This window comes from Papio anubis, chromosome 7 (genome assembly GCF_008728515.1).
Source record: "Papio anubis isolate 15944 chromosome 7, Panubis1.0, whole genome shotgun sequence".
NCBI classification, from domain to species: Eukaryota; Metazoa; Chordata; class Mammalia; order Primates; family Cercopithecidae; genus Papio; species Papio anubis.
The window spans coordinates 13,279,643-13,299,397 of NC_044982.1; the positions used below are offsets into that span (position 1 = coordinate 13,279,643).

Sequence of the window (19,755 nt, forward strand, 5' to 3'; positions counted from 1 at the left end):
CACTAGATTCATGTGCCTTCTTCATTTAATTTAAACTGAAATTTTTTAAAATTAGGACAGCACGTTTTTTATGTTATAGGCAAACAAATTCATGAAAGTTACATTAAAAGATGTATATATCTGTTGGTAAATGTTAGAATCTTAACATTTCAGAGCTGGAGAGAGAGCTTTTGTAGGAGAGCAAAGGTAGTTTGCTGTTTTGACAGTGCATTCTTAGCTTTCTGTGACCATATATTAAAAGAAAATACGCTATGTGACAGGAGACTGCTTGAGATTTTTAATTTAGCTAATGCATATTAGCTAAAAGAACATTAGAAGTTGCCAGTTAGAAGAGAATATTAATGGTCTCAGTAAGAGACATGAATTTAAATAAGGAAAGCTAAGTACTGAACTTGAAAATAATATGTATTATATGTTTAAGTCAGCCTATCAATAGGGCTTTGAGAAATTGAAAAATAGCCCCAGTTAAATAACAACATTAAGCCAGTCTCAGTGGTATATGGTTGTAGTTCCATCTACTTGGGAGGCTGAGGCAGGAAGATCACTTGAGGTCAGGAGTTCAGGGCTGCAATGAGCTGAGATCATACCTGTGAACAGCTACTGCACTCTATTCTGGGCAACATAGTGAGAACTCAGCTCTATTTTTTAAAAATCTTAGTAATAAAATGGGAAGTTATATAGAAGAAGACGTTGAATAAACATGAGTGGGAAAATGCTGAGATTTCTTTTACATAAAGAATCTTTTAAAACCTTACTTTACCATAATCCTTTTATAATAGATGTTTTATTTTATGACGACAATCAAAATGTCATTAAAACATTTTATTAGTTTAGAGTAAGAATCATTATATCAGTCATAGACTATTTAGACGTCAAACTGTAGGAAAAATATGTTATCAAAAATAGAGTAGCAGTTTAAGCTGCTGTTTTTTTCTGTAAAACCAAATTTGTCAGAAAATGCTTCTACAGAAAAATTTGAAGTTTGCTATATTACCAAAGAGATATAATAATCTTTATTTTCTGAAAATATTTTTATTTTTGATGGCTTTTAATAAGAAACAGAATTATATATACTTTGAGAAAACATTCTTTAATATATGTTTTTTAAGTTTTGTTTGTTTGTTTTTAAAGACGGAGTCTTGCTCTTGTCACCCAGGCTGAAGTGCAATGGCGCAATTTCAGCTCACTGCAAACTCCGCTTCCTGGGTTCAAGTGATTATCCTGCCTCAGCCTTGTGAGTAACTGGGATTACAGGCTCCTGCCACCATGCCCAGCTAATTTCTGTGTTTTTAGTAGAGACAGGGTTTCACCATGTTGGCCAGGCTAGTCTCAAACTCCTAACCACAGGTGATCCACTTGCCTCAACCTCCCAAAGTGCTGGGATTACAGGCGTGAGCCACTGCACCTTGCAGGTTTTTTTAAAGTTTTAGATGCAAAGTAAAATTGTCACCCAAGTCTAAGATCTTTGGTAATACTTGATTGTTTATCTAGAGTTTATCTTGAGTTAATTTCTTTTTTTTTTTTTAGTGTTTAGCTAAAAGTTATATTTTATCCAGTGTATTTAAAGACATAAAATAATACTTTTTGCATTACCTAATCTGGTTACTTAAAACAAGCAAAAAAAAACCTTGTGTACAAATATTCCCTTAAATGTGAATATACATGCTCTTCTTTTTCCCTTTGTTGTTCAAAATAGAGTTTATTTTTGTTTTGTTTTTTGTAACCCATGTAGGGCATATCTTTCCCCCATACCCATGAAACATTCATATTAAGGTTTATAAAAGACTATAACATAATTTTTACCTCATTTCCATAGGAAGAAGAATATTAGGTCACTTGAGGTAGGATTTTATACCATAAAGCTCAAGAGTTCAGGTTCTAGAACCAGACAGACTGGGTTTCAGTTCTTCTCTACTGTGTCTTTCGTTTGACCTTAACCGAGTCACATAGCCTAAGCCCCTCTTTTCTCATTTGTAAAATAAGGATAGTAAACCCTGTAAGCTATGATGATTAAAGGAAATAATATATGTTAAATGATCTGAATAGCACCTGTTAACGTAGTAAACATTCAGTAAATGTTAGCTGCTAAACTATAATCATCACCACAACATATGTCTCTCACTCCCACATAGTTTTTTTCTAAAATAACTTTAAGTTTAAAAAATAATTTTACTAGGCCAGGTGTGGTGGCTCACACCTGTAATCCCAGCACTTTCAGAGGCTGAGGCAGGAGGATCACTTGAACCCAGGAGTTCAAGACCAGCTTGGGCAATATAGTGAGACCTCATCTCTACAAAAAAAAAAAAAAAAAAAAAACAAAAATTGGCCTGGCATAGTGGCTCACTCTTGTAATCCCAGCACTTTGGGAGGCCAAGGTGGATGGATCACTTGAAGCCAGGAGTTTAAGACAAGCTTGACCAACATGGTGAAACCCCATCTCTACCAAAAAATACAAAAATTAGCCAGGCATGGTGCTACACACTTCTAGTCCCAGCTACTCGGGAGGCCAAGGCAGGAAAATCGTTTGAACCCAGGAGATGGAGTTTGCAGTGAGCTGAGATTGCACCACTGCACTCCAACCAGGGCGACAGAGCGAGTCTCCATCTCAAAAAAATAATAAAAATACAAAAAAATTAGCTGGGTGTGGTGTCACACACCTGTAATCCCAGCTACTCAGGAGGCTGAGGCACTAGAATTTCTTGAACCAGGAGGGGAAGGTGGCAGTGAGCCAAGATTGCATCACTCCTCTCCAACCCAGGTGATAGAGTGAGACTTTGTCTTAAAAAAAAAAAAAAAAAAAAGGCCGAGTACAGTGGCTCACACCTGTAACCCCAGCACTTTGGGCGGCCGAGGCAAGCAGATCACGAGGTCAGGAGATCAAGACTATCCTGGCTAACAAGGTGAAACCCTCATCTCTACTACAAATACAAAAAATTAGCCAGGCATGATGGTGGGTACCTGTAGTCCCAGCTACTTGGGAGGCTGAGGCAGGAGAATGGTGTGAACCCAGGAGGCGGAGCTTGCAGTGAGCTGAGATTGCACCACTACACTCCAACCTGGGCGACAGAGTGAGACTCCATCTCAAAAAAATAAAATAAAAAGGCAGTATAGGCAGACTGCTAGAGTGGTTTGGCAAGTGGGTAAAAGAAAGGATTCTTGGGGCCAGGTGCAGTGGTTCAAACACCTGTAATTCCAGCACTTTGGGAGGCCAAGGCAGGCAGATCACCTGAAGTCAGGAGTTCGAGACCAGCCTGGCCAACATGGTGAAACCCCGTCTCTACTAAAAACTACAAAAATTAGCTGGGCGTGGTGGTGCGTACCTGTAATCCCAGCTACTAGGGAGGCTGAGGCACAATAATTGCTTAAACCTAGGAGGCAGAGGTTGCAGTAAGTCGAGATCACGCCACTACACTCCAAGCCTGGGCGACTGAATGAGACTGTCTCAAAAAAAAAAAAAAAAAGAAGCCGGGCGGGTTGGGGTTCTTGGTCTACACAGAGATTGTGTTTTGTATCAGTAGGGAGGAGCAGGCAGTAGGCAATTCCAAGTAGATAACAGGGCCTCAACTTACAGGCCTGGCATTTAGGACTAGATTTAACTTCACTTGATTTTCATTTAAACATAACAAATTGAATATGTTTAATTTTATTTCCTTCAAAGCGCTATTATTATAGTGAAGGAATAAAACAAATATAAACTCTCAAGGACAAAGAGACAAAGATACCTAAGAAGAAAACAACAATGGGGAAGAAGATGCTGAAATTTTGGAAAATGGAAAGCAGATAGAGACTTGATTACTGGCTTAACAGAGGAGCAGCCTGTAATTAGATGCTGTAAAGGGGGCTACTGAGGAGAAGGCAGGCAGTTCACCTGTTAGAGCTCTGGCATGGCTCAGGCCAGGTGGAACTAAGTAGTCTGGAAAGAAGGGATATGCATAGCATAGAATTAAAAAGAGTTGATTATAAGTCTGAAAACTGAGTGATCAGACCCTCTCCCCAACCCTGGAATTCATCTTTATATATGGTATTAGAAAAGGATGTGGTTTTGTTCTTCTCCATATAGTGAACCAAGTACTCCCTATGAAAAAATCCATTTTCCTTCCTGATTTGTGCCACTCTTAAAGCTGCTATGTATGCATGGATTGTATTCATGCATCAGTACTGAGTCTCCATTTTGTCCCAGTGGTCCATTTGTCTATTCTTGCATTACTATCACTTGCAACTGCCCCCACAACAAAACACAGGAGACCTGAGATTTTCTAAAATTTTCTGAATTTTCTAAAGAAATTAGATTCCAAATCTAGAAATAGCTACAGAGGAGGATGGGGATGTGGCACAGGGTTGAAATCTATAATTATGTGAAACCCTATGGTGAAATCACCTACTTCCTTAACCCCTGCTGTAATACCAGCCAGGCACAAATACAAGACGAAACTGGAGTCCTGGAAATGGTGAACAGCTCAAAAGTATATATATACTTACAGATACTGATGTTTTGGGTTTCCACAATGAAATTACACTCAGGGGTTATACAATGAAAAAGCCAGCTTGCCTTCCATTTGTTTTACAGAGGAGACTACAGTCAGCAGGCCTGCCTGTGCAGCAGAGCTTTCAAACAGCTGTTTACTGCCTCAGTCTTACAAATGAAAACCCATCCAAGGATAACTGGACATTTGAGGAAAGCTTCCAAATTGAGACAGAGATCAGAGCAAAAAGAACAAAGTCCTGGAGGAAACAGACAATGAAGGGAGCAGAAGAAAAACTTCAGTAGAATCAAAATATCCTTATATAAAAGAACTTTTTATGGAATCAGTGAGACATAAGCAGGATGCTATTACAGTAAAAACAGGAGCTCTTCAAAATAAGATAGCAGAAATGAAAGATATAATGGAAGCATTGAAAGGTACAGTTGAGGAAATCTAGAAAGTAAATAATAATGAAGAGATGAGTGGAGACAAATAAGAAAATTAGAGTATTCATCCAGGGTCTAATATCTAACAAATAGTGGCTTTAGATATATATATACCAGAGAAAAGTGAAGAGAAGACAGTATCTAAGGAGTAATATAAGAAATATTTCCAAAACTAAAGGAATTTCTATATTAAAAGTTTCTTTTTCAGAACACTAGGGAAAAAGAGACAATTTTAAAATGTTTCAGGGAGGAGAAAAATTAGGTTCCATGCAAAGAAATAGGAATCAGATGGTATTGAAATTTTCAGTAGCAACAACTGAATACCACAATACAGTGAAGTAGTGCCTTCCAAAAGCTGATGGAAAATTATTTTAAACGCAAAATCCTATATTTAGCCAAATAGTCAATCAAGTGTAAGGCTAAATAAAGGCATTTTTCAGTCATACCTCAAAAAACTGCCTGAGTAGGGATATTTCCCCTGCTTCCCCACTCAGGCAGCTGCTGGGAATGTATTCCACCAAATGACGAAGCAAACCAAGAACAAAGAAGTGAAGGATCTAGAAAATGGAGTCCAGCACGGAAAGGAAGCACAGGGAGATCCCAGGCATCAGCCACACAGTAGGTCTAGTGGGCATTCAGTCTAGCGCAGACCGGGAGGGTGAAAGGCTCCAAGGAAAGAGGTGTCTGGGAAGAAATCAGTTACTTTCAATGTTTGAACATTAAATAGCAAATGACAAAGCGATTTTATGACTCTTGTGGTGCATTTATGAAGAATTAGCAATAGGTTCATAGAAAATGAAGCAAGTGGAAAAAGAAGAAATGAATATTTCCAAGATAAATTTAACCTTACATATGAAAGAATATATAATTTTAATACACAGCATGGCTCAGCTGTAAGCACTATTTAATTATAAACACTGAATATTGATTTCATAAAAATAGTAATATAGAGAGGTAAATACTAGAAGAAAGAGCTAAAGAATTGAGAGTAGTTACCTCTGGGGAGCAGAACTGAAAGTGGAAGGGATATAGGATGGGGTGGGGGGCGAGGGGCGCTTAGGGTTAGCATTGTGTTACTACCAGACTTTTTAAATGATGAGCATATGCTACTTTGATTACAAGTTTAACTTTTTTTTTCTTTTTTTTTTTTTCTTTTTTTTTTTTTTTTTTTTTTTTTTTTTTTTTCTTTTTTTGAGACAGTCTCGCTCTGTCACCCAGGCTGGAGTGCAATGGCCCAATCTTGGCTCACTTCAACCTCGGCCTCCCAGGTTCAAGCGATTCTCCTGCCTCAGTCCCCCAAGTAGCTGGAATTATAGGCGCCTGCCACCATGCCAGGGTAATTTTTTGTATTTTTAGTAGAGATGGGGTTCCGCTATGTTGGCCAGGCTGGTCTCAAGCTCCTGACCTCAGGTGATCCACCCGCCTCAGCCTCCCAAAGTGCTGGTATTATAGGCGTGAGCCACCACGCCTGGCGCAAAACTAATAAAGATACGACATCAGTGCCCATAAGAACCAGAGAGACCAAGAGAAGGCCACAATCCTAAAGAACTGGAGACTTTATCATATCTTTGAGGTACAGAGGGCTGTTACTTACCTCCATTGGTCATCCTGTCAGCCTATGAATGTGGTGGGGCTCAGAGATTATTAACTAGCCTTTTCCCAGGTTTGGAAGTCATGAAGCTGTAACTCAGCTGTAACCAGCTCTTCTGACCCTAGCCCAGGAATTTGGGCATGGTAGGAGAAGGGAGAAATATGAGACCCAACTTCCAGGGATGAGGGTGGGAGGCTGTGGCCTACTCTTAGGAGCAAAACGGAAGACTAGTGATTGAAACATCAACTTGTAGGAGCCTCAGCTGTGAGCCGGATTTGTTGCTGAACAACAAATCATTACCCCTGACTTGGGTGGGGGGTCATGTGGGCTCAGGAGATTTAAAGCTGTGGGGTCAGGGATCTGGGTAGCTCACTCAAACTTTGCTTCAGAGCACTTAGCCAGAGAACAGGGGCTTTGTACTGTTTCAGCCATTGTTTCCTGAAGAGATAGCATTCCTATATTGGTCATTTGACTTTTCAGGCTGCCCAGCATTAGGACCTTCTTCCTAGTCTCACTGTGTAGGTCTTCATAGGAGGCAGAGCCCAACTCCCAGTAGAAAAGCCTTAAAGGTCATATACTTTCTTCTCTAGGCTTCTGTTGTCAGGGTTGGTGGTATAGAAAAGCAGGGACTATAGAGAATTTTTTCTGGAAGCAGAGTGGGGCAACAACATCTAGTGGAAAAGGAGAGAAGGCCATGGCAGTGGTGCCATTGATGACATTCACTATCCAGGGACAGAATGTAGGAGCTTTAGTGGCCAGGGTCCCAGGGCAACTCAGGGTCTTCACTGGGCTTCTGTGTGGTGGAGTCCTCATTCTGCAGCCTTCCTTATTCCATGGCCACTGAGCTGGGTCTCCAGCTTTCCCCAGCAACACTGTGGATTAACAGTGTCCTTTCAGATGAATTCCTTTTCTCTAAGCCAACTAGAGTTGTTTTCCGCTATTGCAGTGTAAGAAGCCTGGTGGCAGTACCTATATTTAAAAGACTAGTATTTAAAATTCCAAAAGAGATGACTAGATTGGAAGAGTCTCCAAAGAAGGACCACTTGTTTGATCACTTTGACTTTTCATAATGACCTTAGCATATACTGGGTAAACAGCTCTGAAAATGTGAGAACAGTAAGAGTATACCATTCATTGGTAATTTTTTGAGGAAAAGTTCATTGTTTAGGAGAACTGTAGATTAACTCATGAACTTTAACCATCCTTGTCATAAATACTGTTGACCTCAAAGCAAAATACCCCAGAATTAGCACCAACATCTACAGGCATATTTCCAGTGCAAGACATTTTACTGTAGACTTCAAACTGCAGATTTTGTTTTTTCATCTTGATCACAAATGCATTTTTCAATCTTTACAATATGAAATTTATTTATAACTTTAGTTCCAAAATGGACTCTGTAATGCATTTGCCCATATTTTTAGTCATAATGGATGTGATTATATTTTATTGAATTAAAAATCTACCAGAGAAGCAACTGAAAGCAATGACCTCGTTTTTTCCCTTAGCAACTTGGTCACTTTCCAAGAGTGTGTGACTTGAAACAAATGCAAAATAGCAAAGACTTACTGTCCCCACTCACTCATCCATTTCTCCCTCTTCCCAGCCTCCACTGTCTACATATGGACACTCTTCCCTCTGTCTCAGTTCTATCAAGTTGGTAGTTTATTTTACTTCTGTCTAGAATTGTTTCCTCTTCAGCAAATTTATCTGAATGGACTTCCTAGAGAAGAATGGGACCAAGCTAAAGACCATTATCAACAGATCAGAATAGTAAATGCAGGTTTCAAACATGCAACATAGATGAAGAGTTAATCTCAGTTTCGTGAATCTCAGTTCAAGTGACTCTCAGTTCAAGTGACTCTGAAGTTGTTATATATCTCTAATCGTAATAAAATATAACATTTGAAAAACATTACTCAAAATTATGAGTACAGTTCTGAAGTATAATATGTAGGCCAGGCACAGTGTCGCATGCCTGTAATCCTGGCACTTTGGGAGGCCGAGGCCAGTGGCTTGCTTGAGTCCAGGAGTTCAAGATCAGCCTGGACAACAATGTAAGACCCTTGTCTCTACACACAAAAAAATTTTTAATAAAAAGATAAAAATAGGCCAGGCACAGTGGCTCACGCCTGTAGTTGCAGCACTTTGGGAGGCCGTGGTGGGTGGATCGCATGAGTCTAGGAGTTTGAGAACATTCTGGCCAACATGGGGAAACCCTGTCTCTACAAAAAATACAAAAATTAGCTGGGCATGGTGGCACATGCCCATAGTCCTAGCTACTCAGGAGGCTGAGGTGGTAGGATCTCTTGAGCCCGCAAGGTAGAGTCTGCGGTAAACCAAGACTATGCCACTGCACTGCAACCTGGGGGACAGAGTGAGACCCTGTCTCAAAAACAAAAAAATAAAAATTAAAAAATATAAAGTATAAGCTGGGCGTGGTGGCTCACGGCTATGATCCCAGCACTTTGTAAGGCCAAGGTGGGCGAATCATAGGGTCGGGAGATCGAGACCAGCCATGGCCAATATGGTGAAACCCGTCTCTGCTAAAAACACAAAAATTAGCCGGGCGTGGTAGTGGGTGCCTGTAGTCCCAGCTACTCAGGAGGCTGAGGCAGAATAACTTGAACCTGGGAGGTGGAGTTTGCAGTGAGCGAGATCGCACTACTGCACTCCATCCTGGGTGACAGAGTGAGACTCCGTCTCAAAAAAAAGTATATATATATATATATATATATATATATATATAATAATATTGCATGTTTTGTTTTAAAACTTAAATCATTTTTCATATAGACTACAAACTCTTCACATCTCACCTTCTGCTCTCACTTTTCATTTGTCTGGGGTATCTTTGGTTTTGATCATTAAATGTCCAAATCCTACCCTAACCTTTAAGACCAAACTCACATGCTTACTTTCCTTGTTTTGCTTAGCCATTCCAGGTTAAAAGTATTTTCTACATCCTTAGAATTTCTAAAACACTTTTTTTCTTAGGGTTTTATATCTTCTAACTTGTTTTGGAATTACCTAGGTACCTGTCTCATTTCCTCTATCACTTAGTGTATTGTGTGCTCCCAAAGTTGTGTATCAAAATCTTGGTCATCTTTGAATAACCTGAGAACCTAGCACACTGCTTTGTTCTTAGTACACTGTCAGTTACATGTTTGGAATTATTTTTAATACCTTTGAAAGCTGAGTAACCTTTTCTTTTTAAAAAAAAAAAAAAAAAAAAAGTGGGGGAGTGGGATAGCAGGGGTTGTAATAAATTTTATCCCTAGGAGTTGCAAACAAAATGAAAGCACTTAACCCTAGAATAGGAACAAAATATGAAGTGTTATTTATAAAAGTAAGTTTAGATATGGTCTAAATGGTATAACTCTCTACCATTTAATTCACGGTTTAAGTTCAGTGTCAGAAAACCTATCTCATCAACTAAGTGTTTACTTGTCGGTTCATTGATTTAAAATAGATTATCAGTTGAATTTAGAAAATCCTCAAAAGCCAGTTTAATGCTGTTCATCTTTTGAAGCCAAAAAAAGTTTAATCCAGAGGCAGTCTTTTATTCTGCACTGATTTATAATTTAGATCAAGGAACGAATTATGTATCTAAAATTTATTAATAAAAATGTATAGTAATAATGAGAATTAAATTTATGGGAAATTATATAACTCAGAATGTTAAGGTAACTTGGAAATTCTTAATCTAAATTAAGTATCTTTTTGTTTCTTACTTGTCCTGTTTATTAAGAGAAAAGAAAATTTTAAGGAATTGCCAGTATTTCTTTGTCTTTGAAAGTGGAATGTTTATTCACCCTTATTTGTATACTTAGAAGACATTGTATTGGCCTGGTGCAATGGCTCATGCCTATAATCCCAGCACTTTCGGAGGCCGAAGCAGGCAGATCACTTAAGGCCAGGAGTTTGAGACCAGCCTGACCAACATAGTGAAACCCCATCTCTACTAAAAATACAAAAATCAGCCAGGCATGGTGGCGCACATCTGTAATCCCAGCTAGTCTGGTAGCTGAGGCATGAGAATTGCTTGAACGGGGGAGGTGGAGATTACAGTGAGCTGAGATCCTGCTATTGCACTCCAGCCTGGGTGATAGAGCGAGAGACTCTGTCTCAAAACCAAACCAAAATAAAACATTGTATATAAATAAATTTTATAGCTTGTTATATGACTTTTAAAATGTAAATAAATATCAGGTACCTTGTAGCTATAACAAGAAATGATATCTCTAAAATATGCACTGTTAGTTTGTAGTAGAATCTATTAAATGTCTAAATTTCTTTTTATTTAAAATAATGCAAAATTGGCACGCTTGTAATCCCAACACTTGGGAGGCCACGGCGGGTGGATAGCTTGAGCTCAGGAGTTCAAGACAAGCCTGGCAACGTGGCAAAGCCATGTCTCTTAAAAAAAAATACAAAGAAATTAGCTGAGTGTGGTGGCACACGCTTATTATCTCAGCTCCTCAGGAGGCTGAGGTGGGAGGATAACTTGAGCTCAGGAGTTCAAGACAAGCCAGGCAACATGGCAAGACCACATCTCTTAAAAAAAAATACAAAGAAATTAGCTGAGTGTGGTGGCACATGCTTATAGTCTCAGCTCCTCAGGAGGCCACGGCGGGCGGATAGCTTGAGCTCAGGAGTTCAAGACAAGCCTGGCAACATGCAAAGCCACGTCTCTTAAAAAAAATACAAAGAAATTAGCTGAGTGGTGGCACACGCTTATAGTCGCAGCTCCTCAGGAGGCTGAGGTGGGAGGATAACTTGAGCCCAGGAGGCAGAGGTTTCAGTGAGTTGAGATCGTGCCACTGCACTCCAACCTGGGCGACAGAGCCAGACTATGTCTCGAAACAAACAACAGCAACAACAAAAATTATACAAAGTTTAGTTAGAAGCTTTCTCAACAAGCAAAACCTTTTCTCTGATAATAAAATTCAAAAGATGGAGGGAGAAGGCAAAATAGCAGACTTTGTAAACTTAGGGCATCTCATTTGTCTTGAATTATTGAGATACATGTTCTTCACTACAGCTTGCACATATCACCATGTATATATGACTTTCAAAGTAAAATAGAATAATTAACATCAATTGAGGCCAGGTATGGTGCCTTCCATCCCCAAGGAATACAAAATGAATGAAGTCTGACATACAGGTGATTTGGTATAAGGAAAATAGGACTGGGGAGGAGGGCAATACTGACTAAAGAGGGAAAATGGCAGAAGGAAGGAAGAACTTCTGCATTGAACAAATACTCTGGCTTTTCAAACTCAGAGTTGAGATAGAGTTGAAGTTTCTGTCTTAAAACCAAGCATAGGCTAGGTTCAGTGGCTCACGCCTGTAATTCCAGCACTTGGGGAGGCCAAGACAGGCAGATCACGCGATCAGTAGTTCGAGACCAGCCTGGCCAACATCGTGAAACCCCATTTCTACTAAAAATACAAAAATTAGCCAGGTGTAGTGGCGGACGCCTGTAATCCCAGCTACTTGGGAGGCTGAGGCAGGAGAATCGCTTGAACCCGGGAGGCAGAAGTTGTAGTGAGCCGAGATCGCACCGCTGCACTCCAGCCTGGGCGACAGAGCGAGACTCAGTCTCAAAAAAAAAAAAAAAAAAGCATTGCTTTTATCTTCTAAAATATCCAGAGGAAGACTATCATGAGATGTAACAATTCTGTTTACTTCTAGTTGTAGAAGTGGAAAAGAAGCTATTCCAAGAATTAAGATAGATTGATAATGATATTACTTAGCTGTTACTGTGAAAACACTGTACTAAGCTCTTTTTATGGAATACCTCACTTAATCTTTAAAGTAACCTATGTGGTAACTGCTATTATGCTTCCTGTAATAGAAATGAGGTAACAAATCCTAAGTTGCTACCTCTCCAAGGCTACTTCAACAGATCAAAAGATGAACTTCAAAACAAGAATGTATTGAGCACCTATTCTACACTCAGTGATCAAGCTTCATGTATACTTTGCACTTCAGCAGACTTTAGATAATACAATTAATAACATTCATAAATAAACCATCTCCTGTAATAACTCTCTAGTAAAACTTTACCTCTGAATTAATTCATTTCAAAAACAGTTCATGCTCATTGCTGGGTGAAAAAAGAAATGATACAGAAACATTGCAGAAAGTGTATTTTCGCCTACTAACAATGCTTTTCCCAAATCCTTTTTAGTGACATATTGTGAACAGTTTGATGGTTTTCCTTACAAATCTTTATATGTGCATGTCTGTGTGTGTATTTAACGTGCATATCTTATTCTGTTATAAATAGCATCACACTATATATATTATTTTTTTTCATAATAAACCTTGGGAAAATGTTTATGTCAGTATATATAGAGTTTACTTTTGAATAACTGATATTTTTTAAGTTACTGTCTAAAAATATAAGTAATAGGTCAGGTAGTCAGATAACACAGATACTACTAAAAGTGCTTAAGAACTATAAAATCTCACTCCTCTGTGATAACTACTATCAACAAAAAGTACCTTTTTGGCTAGGTGAGGCGGCTCATGCCTTTAATCCCAGCACTTGGGGAGGCTGAGGCAAGTGGATGGCCTGAGTCCAGGAGTTTGGGACCAGCCTGGGCAACATGGTGAAACTCTGCCTCTACAAAAAAAAAGTACAAAAATTAGACAGGGCACAGTGGCTCATGTCTGTAATCCCAGCATTTTGGGAGGCCAAGGCAGGTAGATGCTTGAGTCCAGGGGTTTGAGATCAGCATGGATAACATGGTGAAACTCCATCTCTACAAAAAGAAAAAAAGCCAGGCATAGTGGTACACACCTGTGGTCCCAGCTATTTGGGAGGCTGAGGTGAGAGGATCAGGAGCCCAAGAGGCAGATTGTAGTGAGCCAAGATCGTGACACTGCACTCCAGCCTGGGTGACAGAGTGTAAGACCCTGTCTCAAAAACAGAACAAAACAAAAATTGACTGGGCATAGTGGTGGGTGCCTATAGTCCCAGCCATTCAGAAGGCTGAGATGGGAGGATTACTTGAGTCCACCAAGGTCAAGGCTACAGTGAGCTGTGATTCAGCCTGGATGACAGAGCAAGATCTGTTTCCAAAAAAAAAAAAAAAAAAAAGGTACCTTTTTATAAATAATATCTTCAGAATACCGACTCTTAGTTCAGAGTATATATATGATGGGACTGCTAAAACTCTCAGTGAATATTAACTGTCCAGAAACTGCTTGGCTTCAACCATGTTTTCATATGTTTAGTCTCTTGTAAATTAACGTGGGCTGGTCTTACTAAATACGTCTCCACAAGGGGATTATTTGATATATTAAAAGACTTTGAGCTCTGTTATGATCCTTGGCACTAAAACATTTTTATTTATCTCATACTTAGTGACGTTTATGTTTATAAAACATCTGACAAATACACGTGTCATAAAATTTACAGGTGAAATATACATACATCTGAAAGTAGTGCCAAAAAACTGAAAATATATTTGCACACTTAAATGTCTTTGTTTCTAGCGATATTCATCTTCAGCCTGAAGTGGTTTGTTTGGTTTTCATATTGGGTTTTCATTGTCAGTGTTCCTTTCTAATTGAAGTTTACATTGTTTACATTAAAGAACAATGCTGAATTTTGAAACCGATTCACTAAATTATCTCTGGAAAATACATGGATATTACCTTGTGTTTCTAAATCTTTTGACATCTGAGCTTGTATCGATTATGAGCAGTCAAATTTTTCTAAGCTAAACTGCATGATTAGTTGTTATGCCTCATCTTAAACCCTCGATTGATAGTTTTTTGTTTATAAGTATGAACAGTAAAAATAGTAAGAAGCGAAAGTTTTCCATGGTGTGAACACCACTTCTAATCTACATTTTGATGTCAAATTTTTAGAGGCAGTAGATTAAATAAAAATAGATGGATACAGTATTACAAATCTCATCATCACATTAGGTCTGGAAACGTGAGAACAGCTGCTGTCCTAGTTTTCAAGCAAATAAAGGTAACAGTGGGACATTATTGGGCCTAAAAAAGATATAGCCTATCAACTCAAGCCCCTTTGTATAGAGTTAGCACCATGATTCCTATACTCACTCATTTAACAAACACTTATTGAGCTCTTACTGTATGCCAGATCCTGAGATTAATGAAAATGATAGTCCATCAGTCTGGCCAACATGGTGAAACACTGTCTCTACTAAAAATACAAAAATTAGCTGGACATGGTTGTGGGCTCCTGTAATCCTAGCTGCTCGGGAGTCTGAGGCAGGAGAGTCGCTTGAACCTGGGAGTCGAAGGTTGCAGTGAGCTGAGATCATGCCACTTCACTCCAACCTGGCAACAGAGCGAGACTCTGTCTCTACAAAAAAAAAAAAAAGAAAAGAAAAGGATAGTCCAGTGTTAAGTACTGATAGGCAGCTACAGTGTGAGTGCCCTAATAGAACACTGGATGCTGGGGGAGTACCTAGGAGGGTGAGAAGCCCCAGACCCCAGTATGGAAGGGGAAGGCAGGAGAACATTATCAGAAACTTCCCAGAGAATGAGACCTGGATAATGAGTAGGAGTTAAGCAAAGATTGGAGGTGAAAGGGAGCATATCAGGCAGCAGGAACTGGCCTAGAGAAAAATGAGAGCTAGGCCTTTTTGGCTGGAGAGACTGAGGTTGCAAAGAGAGGTATGGCAAGAAATGAGGCAACAGAGGCAAATGGCTCTAAGATAATTCAGTATACTAAACTGAGACAATTGGCTTTATCCTCACTATGGTAAATCTTGTGGCCTGATTACATTTGTATTTTCCGAAAGCTCTCTTTGGGTGCAGCATGCAAAGACCATAAAAAATGTTCTAAAAATAGTGGGGGCTTTAAAAGTACATACATTCTGCTGTAAGTAGATGAAATCTGTAAATTTTATATCAGAATTACTAATTCTTTTTAAAAGTTTTATGCTGTATGTAATAATTTGTTCAGGAGAATTTGTGGAGCACCTGTTCTTTCTCAGGCACTGTTGTCAAGGACTTTACTCATGTTGTCCTCTATGGTAGGTTTTTCCTCCATTTACAGCTGAACTGGGGATTAAAAATATTGTCACTCACCTAAGTGCTGGGATTACATGCCTGAGCCACTATGCATGGCCAAGACTATTAAAAGGGACAGAAACTTGAAAGATATGCTTCTATATGGATAGATAATCTTGTACCACATGATGATGTTTCAGTCAAGAGCAGACCACATGTACAACGGTGGTCCTATAGGGTTATAAAATACTTATTTTCACTGTACCTTTTTAATGTTTAGATGTGTTTAGATGAACAAATACCATTGCATTACCATATTACAGCTAGAAAGTGTTAAGGCCAAGATTTGAATCCTGGTCCCTGTGATTCCAGAGCTACTCTTTCCCAGGTAGGGGAAGAGGGAATATGATCTCTGAGAAGAAATCATCTGTGAGGTGCACTGTTTTGAAGGGAGCACATGATCATATGTAAGAGGTAACCAACCAGAAGATATCAGAAAGTTTTCTGAAAAACATTTTTTTTTTTTACATACAGAGTATCAGCCTTGTTGCCCAGACTGGAGTGCAATGGTGCGATCTCAGCTCACTGCAACCTCCATCTCCTGGGTTCAAGCGATTCTACCTCAGCTTCCCAAGTAGCTGAAATTACAGGCGTCTGCCACCACTCCTGGCTAATTTTTTGTGTTTTTAGTAGAGATGGGATTTCACCATGTTCGCCAGGCTGGTCTCGAACTCCTGACCTCAAGTGATCCACCCGCCTCGGTCTCCCAAAGTGCTGGAGTTACAGGCGTGAGCTACCACGCCTGGCTGAAAAACGTAATTACATAACTGTACCCCAAAAGCTTTGGTTTTTCCCTTCAATGATATTCTTTAATGCCATTATAATAATTTACTATTCATCACTAGTGGGGTAATGGTCTAAGGATAGTAAACAAAGTATAGGTGTAAATGGCTAGCTTTTGTTTTCAGAGTTGTGAACTGCTGAATTTTTCAACTACTGAGTAGGAGGATTGGTGTTTTTTTGTTTTGGTTTTTTTTTTTTTTTTTTTTTTTTGCGGATCATGAGGTCAGGAAATCGAGACCATCCTGGCTAACACGGTGAAACCCCATCTCTACTAAAAATACAAAAAATTAGCCAGGCGTGGTGGCAGGCACCTGTAGTCCCAGCTACTCGGGAGGCTGAGGCAGGAGAATGGCCTGAACCTGGGAGGCGGAGCTGGCAGTGAGCCGAGATCGGGCCATTGTACTCCAGCCTGGGCGACAGCGCAAGATTCCGTCTCAAACAAAAAAGTATTGTTTTTATTTAACATTTTAATAAATCTGTGACAGGAAATTATACATTTGGGTTGTCACTGTTTCTGTTCTCATTACAGATGTTTGACTTGCCCTGCTCTCTTCAAACTACGCTCCCTCCCTTCCCCTTTGCACACCCCGCAAATCCTGTGCTTGCTTTGGTGGTAGAATACATCAGTACAGTGGGTACCCTTATCAGGGAACTTTGATTATAATAATAGCTGTCATTCATTTACCATAAGGTAAGCAATGGACTAAGAGCTGTGTGCATATTATTTAATCCTCAAAGTAACCCGCTAGGGTAGATGGTATTATACACATTTTTCAGATAAGGAAACAGGCAAAGATTTCACACATCACACAGCTAAAGAGAATTGGAATTGGGTTTCTGGTCCGTCCAACTCTAATGGTATATCCTTTATCTCTCTTCCAGCAGGATGCCTGAATATAAGAATGTGTTCAGTTTCAGAGTTCAGGCATCCTGTAAGTCCCAGAGTTAGCTCCCCCTGCATTACAGTAGAGGGCTATATGTGGTGTCTTTGTGCAGAGAACTGACATTCCCATGAATGCTTTCCCTTCATTATGCTATTCTCATTACCCCCCACACTTAAATGTAAACATTTTAAATGCTGTATTAGATAACACTAATTTATGAAGTAAACATTAAAGAAATATCAATCTAGTCAATTAAGTACCTTAAGAATTATTAATGTGAGCCGGGCGTGGTGTCTCACACCTGTAATCCTAGCACTTTGGGAGGCCAAGGTGGGCAGATCACCTGAGGTCGGGAGTTCAAGACAGGCCTGGCCAACATGGTGAAACCCTGTCTCTACTAAAAGTACAAAAATTCTCTGGGCATGGTGGTGCGTGCCTGTAATCCCAGCTACTCGGGAAGCTAAAGTGAGAGAATTGATTGAACCCAGGAGACAGAGGTTGCAGTGAGCTGAGATCATGCTCCTGCACCCCAGCCTGGGTGACAGAGTGAGACTCCCATCTCAAAAAAAAAAAAAAAATTATTATTAATCTGTGTGTGTGTGTGTCATGGCTTGAAGAGAAATCATTCATGAATTGTCTGTACGCTTTAGCCTCCTCTACTAAGTTACTAAAGTTATTCCCTAGAAGTTTTCAGCTGCTTTTCCAGCTTTGTCTGCTTTTGTCTCCCGCACAACTTGTCAGAAGCTGTAAGAATAAAGAATATAAACATTGTGTACCTTTTCACACACATGCAGCGTGAATCTCAGTGATTGCCTCTTTCCCATTAGAAGGGATTAATGTTCTCCAGGTAGACAGCCTTCTCATTTCCTTTCCAGTATTCACTTGGTTTTGTAGTCAGTGATTAATTTTTTACAGAGCACTAAGGAAAAGAACTTCTGGCAGCTTCCATAGCCTGGTGGTACTTTTTTTAAATTTAACTTTTAATAGGTAATACATTCACTCGGAACAGAATTCATCATGGTATTCAGTAAAGAGTCCCCTGCCCTTCCAGCTTTGTTCCCAGCCACTCAGTTGCCCTTGACAGAGGCAACCAGTGTTACAGGTTCCTGTGTACCCTTCCAGATAGATAATCCAGAGATTGTCTCAGAACATAACCTAAAATGTATTGAAAGGGAGCATAAAAAGATATTTAGATTGGAAGTATAGTATTAGTAATGCCTGACTGGCATTTAGCTCTTGCAGGAGAATCTTGTAAGACTTTTTTTGAGACAAGGTCTCGCTCTGTTGCCCAGGCTGGAGTACTGCAGTGGCATGATCACAGCTCACTGCAACCTTGACCTCCCAAGCTCAATCAGTTCTCCCACCTCAGCCTACCAAGTAGCTGGGACTACAGGCATATGCCACCATGGCTGGCTAATTTTTAAATTTGTTTTTAGAGACCAGGTCTCACGCTGTTGCCCAGGCTGGTCTTGGACTCCTGGGCTCAAAAGATCTGCCCTGCCTAAGCCTCCCAAAGTCCTGGGATTACATGCATGAGCCACCATGCGTGGCCAAGACCATTGAAACAGAGACTTGAAAGATATGCTTCTTTGTGGATAAATGGTCATGTACCACATGATGATTCAGTAAGCAGCAGACCACATGTACAACAGTGGTCCTCTAAGGTTATATAATAATGTACTTTCACAGTACCTTTTTGATGTTTAGATGTGTTTCACTGAACAAATACCATTGCATTACAGTTGCCTACAGTATTCAATACAGTGACACACTGTGCAGATTCATAGCCTATGAGCAATGGCCTATATACTGTGTACCCTAGGTGTGAATAGGCCTTATACCATCTAGGTTTGTGTACAGACACTGATGTTCACACGATGATGAAATTGCCTAAAAATGCTTTCCTCAGATGGTATTCCTGTTAAGTGACCACTGTTAAGCAACTTTAAGACTATACTCTGTATTATGCCTCTTTACCCAACAGGGACAATCAAATTCCAAATATTAGCTACAAGGATATAAGAAACAAAACACAGAAAAAGAAAACTTTTAAATTTTTTTTGCCAAACTATAATGCATCCTTGCCTAAAATATAAATTATGTTCTTCCCACTCCTCAGAGAAGTGGTAAAGTTAGGTGTGTTCTGAGAAAAGAATGCTGAAGAAGATAAAAGGAATAAGGGTACTAAGTAAACTAAAGTGATTTGGATTGTCCAGTCTATCAGAAAGTATATTACTAAGGTGGCCATAAATGTAGTACAACCAGTAGACCCTAAGGTGAACCCTAATCTCCATTTTCTGGTATTCACACAGTAGTGGGTTATATGTAGATTCTATCCCTTGCCATTCTCACTCCACCTGAGAATTTAGGTAGCCCCCCCATTGTGTACCATAGCCTTTTGTACACCCCTTTTGTACTACTTACTACATAGAGGTGAGATTGCCTACTTCCTTTTCTACCTTTCTAGAGCATTGTTAGCTTCTTGAGATCAAGAGCTGTATTATTTATCATTGTATCCCTCA

At 39.6% G+C, this 19,755-nt stretch overlaps 1 protein-coding gene across 5 annotated transcripts in view; it reads left to right on the forward strand.

Moving 5' to 3' along the window:
• The window catches only part of BTBD7 (BTB domain containing 7), a 105,936-nt gene that overhangs the window by 45,716 nt on the left and 40,465 nt on the right, over nucleotides 1–19,755 (forward strand). The window contains exon 4 of one of the 5 annotated variants that reach the window (XM_009212159.2): nucleotides 4,568–5,649. The exons of 3 other annotated variants lie outside the window; for them this stretch is intronic. In XM_009212159.2, the coding sequence (XP_009210423.2) occupies nucleotides 4,568–4,644 (77 nt within the window). In that variant the 3' untranslated portion in view covers nucleotides 4,645–5,649. Of the gene's footprint in view, nucleotides 1–4,567; nucleotides 6,013–19,755 lie in introns of those variants that run through there. One more of the 5 variants, XM_017961492.3, reaches the window with a different exon arrangement.